The sequence below is a fragment of the Balaenoptera physalus genome (genome assembly GCF_965194825.1).
Source record: "Balaenoptera physalus genome assembly, chromosome: 5".
NCBI lineage: Eukaryota > Metazoa > Chordata > Mammalia > Artiodactyla > Balaenopteridae > Balaenoptera > Balaenoptera physalus.
The window spans coordinates 79,394,490-79,413,759 of record NC_138884.1 but is presented as its reverse complement, the minus strand read 5'-3'; the positions used below and the strand labels follow the sequence as shown (position 1 = coordinate 79,413,759).

Sequence of the window (19,270 nt, the reverse complement as noted above, 5' to 3'; positions counted from 1 at the left end):
AGTAATAGTAAAAAAAATACTACTAATAGCAGATACACATAACAACATGAATGAGTCTTAAAAGTATCACAGTAAGTAAAAGAAGCTAGTCTGAAAAGATAACATGATTCTATTTATATGCCATCCTGGAAAAGCATGACTGAAGGTCTGGAGATCACTGGTTTCCAGGGGTTTGGGGTGGAAATGTGGGTTTGACCACAAAGGACAACACGAGTACGTATTTTGGATAACAGAACTATTTTGTATCCTGATTGTGTTGGTGGTTACATGAATCTATGCATGTGTTAAAACTCATAGAACTGTACACAAGAAAAAAGTGAATTTTATGTATAAATTAAGAAGTAAAAAAAAAAAGTAAGATTCTTATCACAGGAACATATATTAACACACTAATATAAACTAAAAAATAAAATCAGTTTATTTCTGTCAGAAAGTCACTCTAATTTGGCCAATTAGTTTGACATTAAAGATTGACTTTACCAATTAGGTAAATTCTATATAAACTGAATGAACCAAATTAACAGCTTCAAAGCTTTGATGCATATATGTAAAACATATGATAGCATGAAAAGCTTTTCATCAAAATTACTGTAGTAGAAAAAATTAATTGAAATTAACAATATTTCAGTTTCCCAATTCTTTCTCGGTATATAGGGGTAAACAAAGTAACCCCAAAGTAAGTGAAAGAGTAATAAATAGACATTTGATAAATTTGGTAAAATTCTCAAAAATTGAGACTGTGAAGACTCTAATGACTGGATTATAAATTCAAGCGCAAGTAAGGTGCTTTCCAACTCTGTGCTTTCAAAAATGGAAGGAGAATCTAACAAGTTGTCATCTAATCATTAAAAATAATTTTAATGCTAGGTTATTACTATACGACTTTTGACATTAAACTGGAAAGTTGTTCAAATAATTGAAGGCCATTATTATGGCAAACTCCTTTTATTCCCATGTACTTAATTATGTGAATAAGTTTTCAAGGCACTACAATCTAGAAGACAAAAAAAAAAAGGAATGGAACTGATGCCAGACCTTGCTCCATTCTACACAAACCAGCTGTAAAAGAAATCATCCCATTAACACATCAAGAGATGAATTTCCAACAAATGTCACATTTAAATTTAGTAATTATTTATAAACACATAATAGACTTAAGTCATAACTATGGTAAATTAATCAAAAATGCTAACATTCAGTCTCATGAGTGAGGGAAGTTTTTTATAAGTAATAATTTCCATTTTTATACTTTGTTTTGTTCTAGGGTGATAAAAAATCATTATAAGCATTAAAAAGAGAATACACCAGAATGAATTTCTGTGAGAGAAAGGAAATAGAAATAAGAGTTCAGGGAAAAAGAAGAACTATGTAATATTTGTCCAGTGTTAAAACAAGGGCTTGTAAATTTTGAATGGTTGTGATGCCAAGTCACTATGGTATTTAAATTCCACTGGACACATTTAAAAGAGTAACGTAACAGCTTCATTTTAAAATGTCGATTGGCCGGGCCATGGAGCTGAGGTGTCTGGAGTAGCCATTTCGCAGGAGGAACTCTGGTCTGAAGGGCCAGCCAGGTGCAAGGCCTCTGTGAGCAGCATCCTGTCAGCAAGTGAAACTAGAGGAAGCACAAAGAAGAAGAGAGGGAAAAAAAGAGGGGGACCTTCAAGATGGCAGAGGAGTAAGACATGGAGATCACCTTCCTCCCCACAAATACATCAGAAATACATCTACATGTGGAACAACTCCTACAGAACACCTACTGAACGCTGGCAGAAGACCTCAAGGCTTCCCAAAAGGCAAGAAACTCCCCATGTACCTGGATAGGGCAAAAGAAAAAAAGAAAAAACAGAGACAAAAGAATACGGATGGGACATGCACCTCTGGGAGGGAGCTGTGAAGGAGGAGAAGTTTCCACACACTAGGAAGCCCCTTCACTGGTGGAAATGGGGGGTGGGCGAGGGGGAAGCTTCAGAGCCATGGAGCACAGCGCAGCAACACGGGTGCGGAGGGCAAAGCAGAGAGATTCCCGCACGGAGGATTGGTGCCGACCAGCACTCATCAGCCCGAGAGGCTTGTCTGTGGGGCTGGGAGCTGAGGCTAGGGATTCAGAAGTCAGATCCCAGGGAGAGGACTGGGGTTGGCGGCGTGAACACAGCCTGAAGGGGGCTAGTGCGCCACAGCTAGCCAGGAGGGAGTCCGGGAAAAAGTCTGGACCTGCCTAAGAGGCAAGAGACCATTGTTTCGGGGTGCATGAGGAGAGGGGATTCAGAGCACCACCTAAACGAGCTCCAGAGACGGGCGCGAGCCACAGCTATCAGCACGGACACCAGAGACGGGCATGAAATGCTGTGGCTGCTACTGCAGCCACCAAGAAGCCTGTGTGCAAGCACAGGTCACTATCCACACCTCCCCTCCCGGGAGAACACATGGTGCGCCTCAGGCTGGTGCAACGTCACGCCGGCCTCTGCCACCGCAGGCTCACCCCGCATTCCGTACCCCTCCCTCCCCACGGCCTGAGTGTGCCAGAGCCCCCTAATCAGCTGCTCCTTTAACCCCCTGCTGTCTGGGTGGGGAACAGATGCCCTCAGGTGACCTACACGCAGAGGCCGGACCAAATCCAAAGCTGAACCCCAGGAGCTGTGCAAACAAAGGGAGAAAGGGAAATCTCTCCCAGCAGCCTCAGGAGGAGCGGATTAAATCTCCACAATCAACGTGATGTACCCTGCATCTGTGGAATACCTGAATAGACAATGAATCATCCCAAAATTGAGGCGGTGGACTTTGGGAGCAACTGTAGACTTGGGGTTTGCTTTCTGCATCTAATTTGTCTCTGGTTTTATGTTTATCTTAGTTTAGTATTTAGACCTTATTATAATTGGTAGGTTTGTTTATTGATTTGGTTGCTCTCTTCCTTTTCTTTTTTTAATATATATATATATATATATATATATATATATATATATATACTTTTCCTTTTTCTCTTTTTGTGAGTGTGTATGTGTATGCTTCTTTGTGTGATTTTGCCTGTATAGCTTTGCTTTTACCATTTGCCCTAGGGTTCTGTCTATCTGGTTTTTTTGTTTGTTTTTTTTTTTAGTATAGTTTTTAGCGCTTGTTATCATTGGTGGATTTGTCTATTGGTTTGGTTGCTCTCTACTTTCTTTCTTTTTTTAATTTTTTATTACTTTTTTATTTTTAATAATTTTTTTTATTTTTTATTTTAATAACTTTATTTTATTTTATTTTTTCTTTCTTTCTTTCTTTTTTTTCTCCCTTTTCTTCTGAGCTGTGTGGCAGACAGGGTCTTGGTGCTCCAGCTGGGTGTCAGGTCTGAGCCTCTTAGGTGGGAGAGCCGAGTTCAGGATATTGGACCACCAGAGACCTCCCAGCCCCACATAATATCAAATGGCAAAAGCTGTCCCAGAGATCTCCATCTCAACCCTAAGACCCAGATCAACTAAACAACCAGCAAGCTACAGTGCTGGACATCCTATGCCAAACAACAAGGAAGACAGGATCACAACCCAACCATTAGCACAGAGGCTGCCTAAAATCATAATAAGGTCACAGACACCCCAAAACACACTGCCGGACACAGTCCTGCCCACCAAAAAGACAAGATCCAGCCTCATCCATCAGAACACAGGTACCAGTCCCTTCCACTAGGAAGCCTACACAACCCACTGAACCAACCTTACCCACTGGGGGTAGACACCAAAAACAACAGGAACTACGAACCTGCAGCATGTGAAAAGGAGACCCCAAACACAGTAAGTTAAGCAAAATGAGAAGACAGAAAAATACACAGCAGAAGAAGAAGCAAGGTAAAAACCCACCAGACCTAACAAATGAAGAGGAAATAGGCAGCCTACCTGAAAAAGAATTCAGAGTAATGATAGTAAAGATGATCCAAAATCTTGGAAATAGAATGGAGAAAATACAAGAAATGTTTAATAAGGACCTAGAAGAACTAAAGAGCAAACAAACAATGATGAACAACACAATAAATGAAATAAAAAGTTCTCTAGAAGGAATCAATAGCAGAATAACTGAGGCAGAAGAACGGATAAGTGACCTGGAAGATAAAATAGTGGAATAACTACTGCAGAGCAGAATACAGAAAAAGAATGAAAAGAATGAAAAGAATTGAGGACAGTCTCACAGACCTCTGGAACAACATTAAATGCACCAACATTCGAATGATAGGGATGCCAGAAGAAGAAGAGAAAAAGAAAGGGTCTGAGAAAATATCTGAAGAGATTATAATTGAAAACTTCCCTAATATGGGAAAGGAAATAGTCAATCAAGTCCAGGAAGCACAGAGAGTCCCATACAGGATAAATCCAAGGAGAAACACGCCAAGACACATATTAATCAAACTATCAAAAATTAAATACAAAAGCAGCAAGGGAAAAGCAACAAATAACATACAAGGGAATCCCCATAAGGTTAACAGCTGATCTTTCAGCAGAAACTCTGCAAGCCAGAAGGGAGTGGCAGGACATATTTAAAGTGATGAAAGGGAAAAACCTAAAACCAAGATTACTTGCCCAGCAAGGATCTCATTCAGATTCGACAGAGAAATTAAAACCTTTACAGACGAGCAAAAGCTAAGAGAATTCAGTACCACCAAACCAGCTATACAACAAATACTAAAGGAACTTCCCTAGGCAGGAAACACAAGAGAAGGAAAAGACCTACAATAACAAACCCAAAACAATTTAGAAAATGGTAAGAGGAACATACATATCGATAATTACTTTAAATGTAAATGGATTAACTGCTCCAACCAAAAGACACAGACTGGCTGAATGGATGCAAAAACAAGACCGTATATATGCTGTCTACAAGAGACCCACTTCAGACCTAGGGACACATACAGACTGAAAGTGAGGGGATGGAAAAAGATATTCCACACAAATGGAAACCAAAAGAAAGCTGGAGTAGCAATTCTCATATCAGACAAAATAGACTTTAAAATAAAGACTATTACAAGAGACAAAGAAGGACACTACATATGATCAAGGGATCAATCCAAGAAGAAGATATAACAGTTGTAAATATTTATGCACCCAACAGAGGAGCACCTCAATACATAAGGCAAATGCTAACAGCCATAAAAGGGAAAATCAACAGTAACACAATAACAGTAGGGGACCTTAACACCCCACTTTCACCAATGGACAGATCATCCAAAATGAAAATGAACAAGGAAACACAAGCTTTAAATGACACATTAAACAAGATGGACTTAATTGATATTTATAGGACATTCCATCCAAAAACAACAGAATACACTTTCATCACAAGTGCTCATGAAACATTCTCCAGGATAGATCATATCTTGGGTCACAAATCAAGCCTTGGTAAATTTAAGAAAACTGAAATCATATCTGGTATCTTTTCTGACCACAATGCTATGAGACTAGGTATCAATTACAGGAAAAAAAAACTGTAAAAAATACAAACACATGGAGGCTAAACAATATGCTACTAAATAACCAAGAGATCACTGAAGAAATCAAAGAGGAAATCAAAAAACATCTAGAAACAAATGAAAATGAAAACACGATGACCCAAAACCTATGGGATGCAGCAAAAGCAGTTTTAACAGGGAAGTATATAGCAATACAATCCTCCCTCAAGAAACAAGAAACATCTCAAATAAACAACCTAACCTTACACCTAAAGCAATTAGAGAAAGAACAAAAAAACTCCAAAATTAGCAGAAGGAAAGAAATCATAAAGATCAGATCAGAACTAAATGAAAAAGAAATGAAGGAAATGACAGCAAAGATCAATAAAACTAAAAGCTGGTTCTTTGAGAAGATAAACAAAATGATAAATCACTAGCCAGACTCCTCAAGAAAAAAAGGGAGAAGACTCAAATCACCAGCATTAAAAATGAAAAAGAAGTAACAACTGACACTGGAGAAATACAAAGAATCATGAGGGTTTAGTGTGAGCAACTATATGCCAATAAAATGGACAACCTGGAAGAAATGGACAAATTCTTAGAAAAGCACAACCGTCCAAGACTGAATCAGGAAGAAAGAGAAAATATCAACAGACCAATCACAAGTAATGAAATTGAAACTGTGATTAAAAGTCTTCCAACAAACAAAAGCCCAGGATCAGATGGCTTCACAGGTGAATTCTATCAAACATTTAGAGAAGAGCAAACACCTATCCTTCTCAAACTCTTCCAAAATATAGCAGAGGGAGGAACACTCCCAAACTCATTCTACAAGGCCACCATCACCCTGATACCAAAACCAAACAAAGATGTCACAAAGAAAGAAAACTACAGGCCAATATCACTGATGAACGTAGATGCAAAAATCCTCAACAAAATTCTAGCAAACAGAATCCAACAGCACATTAAAAGGATCATACACCATGATCAAGTGGGGTTTATCCCAGGAATGCAAGGATTCTTCAATACTAGCAAATCAATCAATGTGATACACTATATTAACAAACTGAAGGAGAAAAACCATATGATCATCTCAATGATGTAGAAAAAGCTTTCAACAAAATTCAACACCCATTTATGATAAAAACTCTCCAGGAAGTAGGCATAGAGGAAACTTGCCTCAACATAATAAAGGCCATATATGGCAAACCCACAGCCAACCTCGTTCTCAATGGTGAAAAACTGAAACCATTTCCACTAAGATCAGGAACAAGATAAGGTTGCCCACTCTCACAACTATTATTCAACATAGTTTTGGAAGTTTTACCCGCAGCAATCAGAGAAGAGAAAGAAATAAAAGGAATCGAAATCGTAAAAGAAGAAGTAAAGCTGTCACTGTTTGCAGATGACATGATACTATACATACAGAATCCTAAAGATGCTACCAGAAAACTATCGGAGCTAATCAATGAATCTGGTGAAGTATCAGGATACAAAATTAATGCACAGAAATCTCTTGCATTCCTATACACTAATGATGAAAAATCTCAAAGAGAAATTAAGGAAACACTCCTATTTACCACTGCAACAAAAAGAATAAAATACCTAGGAATAAACCTACCTAAGGAGACAAAAGACCTGTATGCAGAAAACTATGACACTGATGAAAGAAATTAAAGATGATACAAACAGATGGAGAGATATACCGTGTTCTTGGATTGGAAGAATCAACATTGTGAAAATGACTATACTACCCAAAGCAATCTACAGATTCAATGCAATCCCTATCAAACTACCAATGGCATTTTTCACAGAACTAGAACAAAAAATTTCGCAATTTGTATGGAAACACAAAAGACCCCAAATAGCCAAAGCAATCTTGAGAAAGAAAAACGGAGCTGGAGGACTCAGGCTCCCTGAATTCAGACTATACTACAAAGCTACAGTAATCAAGACAGTATGGTACTGGCACAAAAACAGAAATAGAGATCAATGGAATAGGACAGAAAGCCCAGGGATAAACCCATGCACATATGGTCACTTTATTTTTGATAAAGGAGGTAATAATATACAATGGAGAAAAGACAGCCTCTCCAATAAGTGGTGCTGGGAAAACTGGACAGCTACATGTAAAAGAATGAAATTAGAACACTTCTTAACACCAAACACAAAAATAAATTCAAAATGGATTAAAGACCTAAATGTAAGGCCAGACACTATAAAACTCTTAGAGGAAAACGTAGGCAGAACACTCTATAACATAAATCACAGCAAGATCCTTTTTGACCCACCTCCTAGAGAAATGGAAATAAAAACAAAAATAAACAAATGGGACCTAATGAAACTTAAAACCTTTTGCACAGCAAAGGAAGCCATAAACAAGACAAAAGGACAACCCTCAGAATGGGAGAAAATATTTGCAAATGAAGCAACTGACAAAGGATTAATCTCCAAAATATACAAGCAGCTCATGCAGCTCAATATCAAAACAACAAACAACCCAATCCAAAAATGGGCAGAAGATCTAAATAGACATTTCTCCAAAGAAGATATACAGATTGCCAACAAACACATGAAAGGATACTCAACATCACTAATCGTTAGAGAAATGCAAATCAAAACTACAGTGAGGTATCACCTCATGCCAGTCAGAATGGCCATCATCAAAAAATCTACAAACAATAAATGCTGGAGAGGGTATGGAGAAAAGGGAACCCTCTTGCACTGCTGGTGGGAATGTAAATTGATACAGCCACTATGGAGAACAGTATGGAGGTTCCTTAAAAAACTAAAAACAGAACTACCATATGACCCAGCAATCCCAATATTGGGCATATACCCTGAGAAAACCATAATTCAAAAAGAGTCATGTATCCCACTGTTCATTGCAGCACTATTTAAAATAGTCAGGACATAGAAGCAACTTAAGTGTCCATCGCCAGATTAATGGATAAAGAAGATGTGGCACATATATACAATGGAATATTACTCAGCCATAAAAAGGAACAAAATTGAGTTATTTGTAGTGAGGAGGATGGACCTAGAGTCTGTCATACAGAGTGAAGTAAATCAGAAAGAGAAAAACAAATACTGTATTCTAACACATATATATGGAATCTAAAAAAAAATGGTTCTGATGAACCTAGAGGCAGGACAGGAATAAAGACGCAGACATAGATAATGGACTTGAGGACACAGGGAGGGGGAAGGGTAAGCTGGCACGAAGTGAGAGAGTGGCATTGACAATATATACACTACCATATGTGAAATAGATAGCTAGTGGGAAGCAGCTGCATCACATGGGGAGATCAGCTCAGTGCTTTGTGACCACCTAGAGGGGTGGGATAGGAAGGGTGGGAGGGAGATGCAAGAGGGAGGGTATATGGGGATATATGTATACATATAGCTGATTCATTCTGTTATACAGCAGAAACTAACACAACATTGTAAAGCAATTATACGCCAATAAAGATGTTAAAAAATAAAATAAAATGTCAATTATTATAATATTCTTTAGATCATGTTCTTTGTCAACTATTTACATTCATTATTTAAATTTTAGAAGATATTAACTTACTGATAACATTGTGTGAGGGGTATATAAATTTTCAAAGTCCTTTTAGGGTTACACAAGCAAAAATATTTGGAAGACCATACCTCTAAATACTATGTTACACTGCCTCCTCAATAAGAATTTTGCTCATTTTGTTTAAATGTGCACAGGGGTTCAGACACAAAATAAACATATGGATTGAGCAGATGAAAATGGAGATTGCAATTACTCCCCAATTGCTGAGCTCAGTGGAATTTAAGTTATGAAGATCATGATGCTATTTGGCATAATGAAGTCGCAATTTTAGAAGAGATTCAGACTTTGATGTGATAATTCGGAACCACGCATTAGTTTCAGTGGATGGCCCAGGGTGTAGAGTTCAAACTCTAGGATATCTGAATTACCAGGAAATTGCCACATCACTGTAGCTCAATTTCAAGGAGAACTGATTAAGCTTAAGGAGTTATGTCCACCAAAAGGACATAGGTAGTATCCAACCTTGGGAATTTTTGGAAACAAATATGAAGCAGAACTAAGGTAATATTTTTATTATATGAAGAAAAACCCATCCAGTGTAATTAGTGCCGCTTAATGTATGTTACCAAAATAAATATATCTACACCAGACTAGGTGTGGTATGGTTTGTATAATTGGATTTCCGAATACTGATATTTGTCATCCCCACAGAAAGTGTATTGTTTTTTGTTTTTCTAAAAAGAAAGCGTATTTGAAAGTAAAGTCAGATGGAAAATTCATTTTTTAAATTCCCGTTTTGTTAGTTTCTCTGATAAAAAATGGTCATGTCACCCCTTTTCGGCCCCACTTATTCCAGTACCCCCTTGCCCAGAGCTGGGTTAAGTAAATAGGAGTTTGGTTTTATGCCTGAGGCACTTAGACACTTCAGAAGGTGGCATAACCTGTCTCACCTGGACGGCAGGGTCTGGCTCTAGTTCACAGTGCTCTTTCTTACTGTAACCAGGTTCCCTCCCAGAGGACTCACCAGTTCCCTTGGGTCGCCCTTGGTTTCCCTCTCCTCTCCAGCTGACTAAACTCTTTTTTTGGTACCAGTTAATTTCTCCAATTACTAATAGAATAAAGGCAGTTTTCTTAAAAAACAAACAAACAAACAAAAAACCAACTACCTGGTTTTATAAAGATGTATCTGCTATGATTAAATTGACCACCATGGGGATATAAAGTTGAATATAGAATTAAAATAGGTGATGTTTTGAATTGTTCAGGATGTGAATTATTGGCATTCTTGCTGGAGTGGTCAGACTGCTTATTGACCAAAATAGGCCTAGAGCTATGAATTTATAGTTACATAAATTGAAAAAAGCAGACTTTTGCTTTGTTGCTAAAAATTCCTGCATTTTACTGTAATCGGTAAGACCACCAATGTGAATTTCTGATTGCAAGGCACAATACTGAACAAAATGTGAATGCCCTTGGTCTCCAGCCACTGAACGAAATAATATTCTGTAAGATGCACAGGGATCAACCTGTGATGTTGGGTTTCTGAGTTCTCAACCTCTGAGCCATGCAGCTAACTTGAAAAGAGAGTAAGAATGAATGAATGCAGGTGAGGAAAGGACACCTCTATATTTCAGTTTTAGGAACCACTGTGCCACTGCAACCAAAGCAGTATCTGGCAGAAAATAGAAACCTAATCTCAAATGATCTATAAACAAGAAACTACTGAGCCCAAAGAGAACAGGTAGTATTTAGGCTCAACAAGAAATCTGTTTTATTTGGCACTGCTTCTTTATGCTGGGCATGTGGCAGAGCGAAGTGAAAACAAGGCTGTGGCTCTCACAGAAAAACATTGGAAATCCACAAGATGAGCATTTCTCATGGTTCACAGATGGAAAGAAGTTATTAGGGACATTAAATGATTTTTAAAACCCTCAAGTGTCAATTCACAGCCAAATGAAATTCAAGTACCAGACAAGTTGATCATGCAGTTTATTAAGAATTCTTCCAAGTCTTCAGCTCTATCACCGCCCAAATAACCACAACAATAATGATAACCGTTACTCACATAGTTTCTCTTCCTTCCCTCATCTTTGGCCACTGTCCCTAACATGCCCTATGTTACAGCCCAACAGACAGGTGCTTAAAAGAACAGAGAGGGGATCTCGGGGGGGGAAGAGCAATGCAGGCAGAGTAGCGGGAGCCTTAAGAGCTAAAAGGCAAGTTATCAGAGAGAAGTCAGAGAGGTGATGGGGGCCAGGTAATGTAGGGCAGGTGTACAACTCCAGGAGGTTGTTTACCTTGAATTCTGTGTGACTGATTCTCCCCTGGAGTTGTGTGATGCAATGATACTGATTGAGGGCCCTGAAGGTTGTAAGGATGATGGCTTTTATACTGAGGGAGATGGGAAAACTTGGAGAGATGTGAACATTTAAAAGATACCTTCTGCTTCTCTATGGAGAATAGCCTGCCGGGGCATAGGGATGCAGCAAGGATGCTAATAAGGAGCTGGAAGGATAATCCAGGCAGGAGTTGAGGTGACTTGAGCCGGGTAGTGGTTGTGGAGGTGGGGAGTACTGGTTGGATTATGTGTAAGTTTTGACAGTAGAGACGGTAAGATTTCTGACAGATCAGATATGGTATGGGAGAGAAAAAGAAGAGTAAAGGACAACCCAAGGTCTTTGGCTGGAGCAACCAGAAGAATGAAGTTGTTATTTACTAAGGTGGGGAGGGCTGGGAGAGGAGCAGGTGTGGGGCAATACCAGGGTAGTACCCGTTATGCTTGACACACCTTGTAGACACTCAGGTGGAAGTAACTAGAAGGTGGTGTGTGTGCGTACCACAAGCATACGTGTGTATGCAAGTCCAGAGTTCAGAGGCTGTGCAGGCTTGAGACGCATGTTGGTAGATGTCAGTGCCTGGTGGTATCTCAAGTCATGAGCTTGAATTAGGTCACCAAAAAGAGGAGAGATCCAAGGACTGAGCCCTGGGGTACACCAGCTTTTAGAGAGAAACGAGGAGGAAACATCAAACGAGGCTGAAAATAAGTGGCCAAAGTAGAAGGAAGACCTACCTGGAAGCCTAGAGAGTTTGTCTTGGGAGGAGGGAGTGACAAAATGTGGCAAATGCTGCAGGACATACAGTCAGGGGAAAACTGAGAACTTCCCATGGAATTCAGCAACATACATGACAATCCCTGGAGACCTGGGAAACAGTAGCTTTGCTTGAGAGTTTGGAGCAAGGACTTCGGAATATGAGTCAGAAGCTCGGGGAAGTGGAATAAAATTGGGGATGAAATACAGATTTAAGAGTCATCAGTACTAAAAAAAAAAAAAGAGTCATCAGTACTTACAGGGCCACAAGCAAGTATGAGGTTTCCCAGAGAAAATGCATAGAATGTTGAGGAAAGAGGGTTGAGACTATAATCCTGTGGAATACCAATATTTAAGGGGTCAGTAGAAGGAAAGGATAGACTAGAGTGTGGCCAGAGTGGTAGGAAGCTGACCAAAACAGAGCAGTGTTTTAGAAACCAAAGGAAAAGAGAGTGCTATAGATGAAGGAGAAATCACCAAGGATGAAAGCCTTCCACTGCAGGGCGCAGACAAGTTTTGTATTGCCTCCTGCACAATCCCATGTCTCTGCTCCTATAGAACATAGTACTTACGGGCTACAGTAGATCCTATCAGTTTCAAAGGCTAAAGGAAGGAAGGGCATCCCCCAGCTACCTCACCCCTCCAGTTGGGTAGTTCTGAGTCATATGTTATGCACTATTTCCCAGATTTGCCTATGAAATTAAGCTCCAATTACCCACGATGGTAGCTGGATTCACTTTACCTTTAGTGGCCACTTTCCTTTCCCTGAACCACCATCCCACTCCTCCACTCTTCCATGCCTTTCCCAAATATAAGATTTGTGCTCAAATCCTTGTCTCAGGCTCTGCCTCTGTGCTTATCTGTCTATCTCTCCACTGACCTATGAGCACTTTAAACGTATGCATGCCATCTTCCCTTTCCAGTTCCTGGTGGACTATGTGGTCCATAGAACATGCTTCTAAATGTCTGTTGGATTGAAGCACTTACATTTGCATAATGCATTATGGCTTCCAAAATTCTTTCAAATACATTACCTCATTTACCCCATAAAACTGTTCTACCCCTGCCCCCAGGTATTATTATTCCTATTGTAAAACTGAGGAAAGAGAAGCAAAAAGGGTTTAAGAAATTTGCTGAAGACCACACAGTAATTAAACAAAATAGCCAGGGCTTGAAAAACAAGTCTTCAGATCTAAGTTTGGTGCCCTTAAAAGAAGCATCTACATATGGAAGAAAGAAAATGTTTTTATAATTTAAAATTATACATGTTGGGAAATTTGAAGTTCTAGGAAAACCTCATTATATTTGACTGTTCATTGGAATGAAAAGTGCATGGCTAGTTTTCAGTAACTCCACCATGCTATCTATAATCATCTATCTCTGGCAAAATATTGACACTAAGTACCTCAAAGAAAGAGTATTGAATAACTTTCCCGAGTGAATTCACAATTCAATAGGAGAAATTCAGAGTATATATTTTACCAAGATCTTGAGACTACAATTTTGCTGCTAATACACTGAAGTAGTTGCTGTCAGCAACCAAAGCTAGGAAAGCAAATAAGGTACTAGGAAAAGGAAGAGGAAAATGAAAGAATGAATAGCTGAAGTTTCTTTCATGGCAGCAGAGATCTCTTTAGACCCACAGAAAAACTATTTCATAACTACTTTCCATATACGATTTCAGACAAGGTAAAGGATTAGTCAGAAAGCTCAGAATGACTGACGGACCTTGACTTTTAGCCCTCTGAGTTCTCACAACTCAACTATGGAAACCCACACAAATGTTTATTTTAAAAACCTCTGAAGAATAGTTCCCACAGCACTATCACGTTAGCACATTATTTACTTTACAGGAGCTGGCATCAATATAAGATAGCAAGGATAAGACGACTGGGTATCCTTCTATATGAGAACAAAATATCTTTGGAGTTATGACTGATTTAAAAGATGCTACGAGAAGATGAATTGAATTTACAGAGCTGTGCGCTGGGAAAAGCAGCTGTTACAAGTTGTGAGTTTTGGCTTGACTCAGTCTGAAAAGACATTTTGAAAACTCTTGTGAGAAGGGGGCTGTAACAGAGGGTAGCATTCAAGGATTAATAATTGAATCCCAGGATGGTCCCAGGATGAAGACAGAGCCAGGGGGACTGATTTAAAACAACTTCGGAATTATCTTCCTGAACCTCAGTTTCCTAATTTATAAAATGAAGATGATAATACCTCAGAGATTTACTCTGGAAGCAAAGTGAGCTAACAGCTGTGAAAGCACTTTGGAAAGGAGAATGGGGTCCATAATGTAAAAGGGGGTTACTGTTTTCTTGGGGCAAATTATTTGACAAGCTGGAAGGAGAAGACTAAGATGGGAGTCAACTTTTAATCATCATTTGTTTCACGGGCTAAGTTGGCACCTGTCACCCAACACAGGTTCACAGTGCTGAATGCCTACCCCAGAACACCTCCTGGCTTCCTCTGTGCCAAGTGGGACCCTTCCTCTTCCAAACATCCAGAACTCCTTTATGTGATTGACTCCACTTCTGCTCCATTGACATTTAACCTGTGTTTCTCTATAGTTTCTGTCTGACAGCATGTTTAGATGGAGTCACTAATGTTCTTTTTACATTGTTCCTCACATATAGGTATACCAGATTAGGTTTAACACTCCTTAAAGGTAGGAAGCATGATAGGTATTACTATTATTATTATTATTATTACTACTACTACTAGAAAGTACCTTGCAAAGCATCAAGCCCAAACCAGGGTTTCTCAAAAGCAGCACTATTGACATTTGGGACCACACAGTTTTTTGCTGTGGGAAGCTGCCCTATGCATCGCAGGATGTTTAACAGCATAGTGGGTCTCCACCTGCTAAACGCCAGTAGCAACTCTTTCTGTCCCCAGAGCTGTGACAACCAAAATGTTTATAGACAGTGCCAAATGTTCCCAGGTGGAGGCTGCAAAATCATCTCTGGTTGAGAACCACCACACTAGAGGGATGTAAACCAATATTATGGTCACTGTAATTAATTTTTTCAGATTATCTGGAATAATGCTCAGAACTGAGTAGGTACTCAATGAATATTTACTGAATAAATGAAAAAATGAGAAAAGGACTTCATTAGTTATATTCATAACTGGCCCTACAGCATAAACCCTTATATGATTAAGATGATATTATAAAATATATATATGTATATATATATATATTTTTTTTTTGGCCGTGCTGTGCAGCATGTAGGATCTTAGTTCCCCGACCAGGTATCGAACCCGTGCCCCCTGCAGTGGAAGCACAGAGTCTTAACCACTGGACTACCGGGGAAGTCCCTAGAAATTATATTCTTATGCTTACACAAAGATCACAGATAACAGTAGCTTTCTCCCTAGCACATGACCCATGAATACATCTACAATGGTTACCATCCTGTTTATCCATCAAGCATGAGACAGAAAAATTATTTCAAATTCTAGGAAAATATTGCCTCAAACACCAATTATCAGACCCATTTTCAGAGAATTAATTCTACATGGGAAAAAATAGTACAATCAAGAATTATAAAAAAAGACTGACAAATAGAGAATCTCAGATGAGTGTACTTAGGAAATTTCTGTTCTCTTAAAACATAAGTTTTTTAATATAAATGTTTCATCAGTCTTCCAAGATCTTTTCCAAAGTCATCAATCTTTTCCAAGATCAGAAAATTTGTACTATCTTCTGATATTTGGGGAACCTATGTGAGGTGGCATTTCATCTGGAGCTATTAAAGAATACTGATGTTACTTTGATCTTTAAGAACTGATACTTTTGGACCATCGTGTTAAGGAATACTGATGATGTTTTTTATTTTCAGATTTTCTCAGTGGGTTCTTAAATCCTGTATCAACAGGCAACATTTTCCAAATGAGCACTAATAAAGTGTTCTTATCAAAACAGGGGCAAATGTAGCTGAAAAAGAAAAGAATCAAGGGGCTTCTCTTTCAGATACACTCACTCATCCTTCTGGTGGCTTCGTGCTATATACACTCTTTTGGAGGGAATCGTAATTTAGCAGCAGACCTCCACTAAACAGTGTGTTAAAAAGAAATTAAACAAACTTCTACTTTTGGCTAGGATGTAGTAACCTGTGATAGGTCAATGCAACCACCCCATCAAGTAAAACTAGAAAAGCCAGATAAAACACAAGAAACATCTGTTTAAAGGCCTCTGATAGCTGATGAGACTATCAGGAGGTGAGTGGCTGAGATCCCAGAGAGAAGACGACTGCAGAGCAAACAGTCTACATTCTATGGATGCTTTTTCCCCTTGGATCTTGCCAATTCTTGTCATGGTGCTAGAAACTGAGAACCTGGACACAGGGCCACTGCAAAGAGGGAGAGAAGCCAGTAGAGCTTCTGGCAATCCCATGGGGGTGGAGAGACAAAAATCAGAGTTTTGGTGCTGCCAGAGGAGCAGGGTATTAATGGGCCAAGGACATAGTGGGAAAGGAGACACAGAGAAGTGGGCCTATCACATGGAAGGATTTCCCCTCAAGGCATTTGCAGTAAAGAGCAAGAAGCTAAAGAGGCAGAAAACCTCTGCAAAGCCAAGTGGAAATCCAGCAATCTTATTCTGAGAAGAAAAACATTACAACTAGGGACTGCCAAGGAGGAGCAGAATGCAGTAAACACCTTCGTTTCTCAGTAAGGCTCACTGGAGAAGTGCACCCTCAGAATGGAAACAAACCAGAGGGAGATGGAGCCTTACCAACACTGTCTTATAAACACCAAGCAAAATCAGCTCAGTCTCTGACTGCATCAAGTTGGTCTGTTCCCACTCTGCGTGCCTGCCCTTCAGCGCAGGACCTGTTGCCCCCTGCTGTCAGCCAACAGCCTTTAGATCCTTCAAGTTTAGCCTCAACTGCAGAGAGCTGCCTCATCCAAGGGCACACCCTTCCCAGGAAGGACCACAACCAGTGGCTGATTGTGGGGATATAAAGACCCGGCTGTCTGGACCCAACATGGAACAACCCCCTCAGGTCGTATGTGCCCCAGAGCTCCCCATGGATCTAGCCAAGCTTCAGTGTGCCTGGATCACATTTCAACTTCTGCCTCTACCCAATCCTGCTTTCTCTCCCTCCTTTACAAGTGCTGATCCTTAATAAATACCCTGTACAACAAACCCCATCTCAGTGGCTGCTTCTGGAAGACCCAGCTTGTGACAGCTGCAGAAGTGGTCCAAGAAAGCAGGTGATATGATGGGGTTATTGATCTGGATTACTCACTGCTGGGATGGCAGCGAAGTTGCCATCATTGATGGAAGGTAGAGATAGACATTCCCTGGTATAAGGGGGTGGTCCAATTGCTAAAACCCTTAACAGAGGTGAATTGGAATAGTCCACCTATGGAAAGGAATGCACTGAATGGGGTAATTTACCAAGTGTTTGAGAAGTAACTATAAGGACCATGAATTGGATGGCTTTCAACTAAGCTCAATTTCCTAGAAAAAGATAACTCAAAGCTCCAGGCAACTGTAACTCATGTGTGAAAGCCAAAGGGCCTTCCTCATCATTTAGAAAGAGGTTCTTACATACTGTACCAGGAGAGTCTAGAAAACTGAGGATCAGAAAAACCTGATAATGTAGACCCATTAAAATTAAAACCTTCTATTCCATAATAGACATAATAAAAGACAGGAAAGGCAAGCCACACAGATAGTACTTATATCTAACAGATGACTTACATCCAGAATGCCTGAAGAACCACAAATCGAGAATAAAAAGACAGACTACCCAATCAAAAATGGGCAAACTATTTTGACAGGTGCTTCACAAAAAAGGATATTTAAGTAACCAAAACATTTTGAAAATGCAACCCAATTCATTAGGAAAATTCCACTTAAAACCGCAAAGAGATACCACAATACGATCATCAGAATTGCTAAAATGAAAAAGACTGGCAATACCAAGTGTTGGGGAGGATGTGGAGGAACTGCAACTTTCACCCACAGCTGGGAGAAGTATAAATTGAAACAACCGCTTTAAAAAACTTTTTTGCTGAACAAATACATAACCATGTTCCATCAAAGACATGTACAAGAATAGTCACAACATCACCATTCACGGTAGCTGGAAACAACTCAAATGTCTATCGACAGTAGGACAGAAAAATATACTGTGATGGAAAATATATGAGAATACCATAAAAATGAGAATGAATGAACCACAAGGAGATGAAAATACAGTGAATCTCTCAAACATAATGTTGAACAAATGAAGTTCAACACAAAAGGCATGCATACTGTACGATTCCGTTGATATCAAGTTCAGAAGTTGGCAGAATTACCTAAGCTGACAGAAGTCCGCATAGAGGTCTCTTTTGGGAGGATCAGGTCACGGGGGGTGGGGCTTGTGTTTCTGGGATTCTGTTAATATTCTATTTCTTGATCTGGGTGCCGGTTACATGGGTCTGGTCACTTTGTTAAAATTTGTTGTACTGTACACATTATTTGTATACTTCCTTTCATGGATGGTATACTTCAATAAAAAACTTTAAAAAATGCAACAAAATGCAGACACCTACATTGCTTTTCTTTTTCCTGCTGTGGTGAGAAGCAAATCCTGCTGACATTGTTGTTTTCACTTTGGTTTCTAAACTGGGAGCATTTGAGGAAATCGGGCCAGGAGGCATTCACCATCCCCAGGACTGATTCACAGCCCTCTTTTGCAGACTCACAGAAGGACCTACAGGGCAGGAGTCCATGACTAGAAGAAAAGAGAAAGGTGAAAATTAATGTTTTTACAGACTATTTCTCAAAATAATAATTAAACTAAAGAAAAGTTGGCCGCCAGTGCTGCAATATTATCTTAATTTATATTTACTACAGTCAACAACTTGAACTTCTACCTTCAACACTATAACAAGGATTTCAGCCACCCTACTGTCATGACTCTAGAGGGAATAAGCTAGTTCCATAACAGATCATCTAACTGTCTCTTGTGGAAGCATTTATCCCAAATGATTTTTTTTTTTTTGAGATTTCTTGTGCTAAAGTAAACCTGTCAACCAAAACAGAGCTCTACTTACTATCAAAAGGAGTAAATTAACATGGAAATGAATGCCCCCAAAATGGAAAGGCAGAAGCAGGTCACAAAATAGGTTAATCTCATTTCTTTATCATCCCTTTGAGAAATTCAAAGTACCTCTGAGAGGCAGCCAGAGAGAAAGCTGTTCCTTAGCCTCCTCTGCCTCCCTGGAAAAGAAAAT

At 39.4% G+C, this 19,270-nt stretch overlaps 1 protein-coding gene across 1 annotated transcript in view; it reads right to left on the bottom strand.

Moving 5' to 3' along the window:
• The window catches only part of CORIN (corin, serine peptidase), a 261,470-nt gene that overhangs the window by 144,042 nt on the left and 98,158 nt on the right, over positions 1–19,270 (bottom strand). Inside the window, 1 exon segment of the mRNA XM_082462463.1 lies at positions 18,587–18,768. Within this exon segment, the coding sequence (XP_082318589.1) occupies positions 18,587–18,768 (182 nt within the window).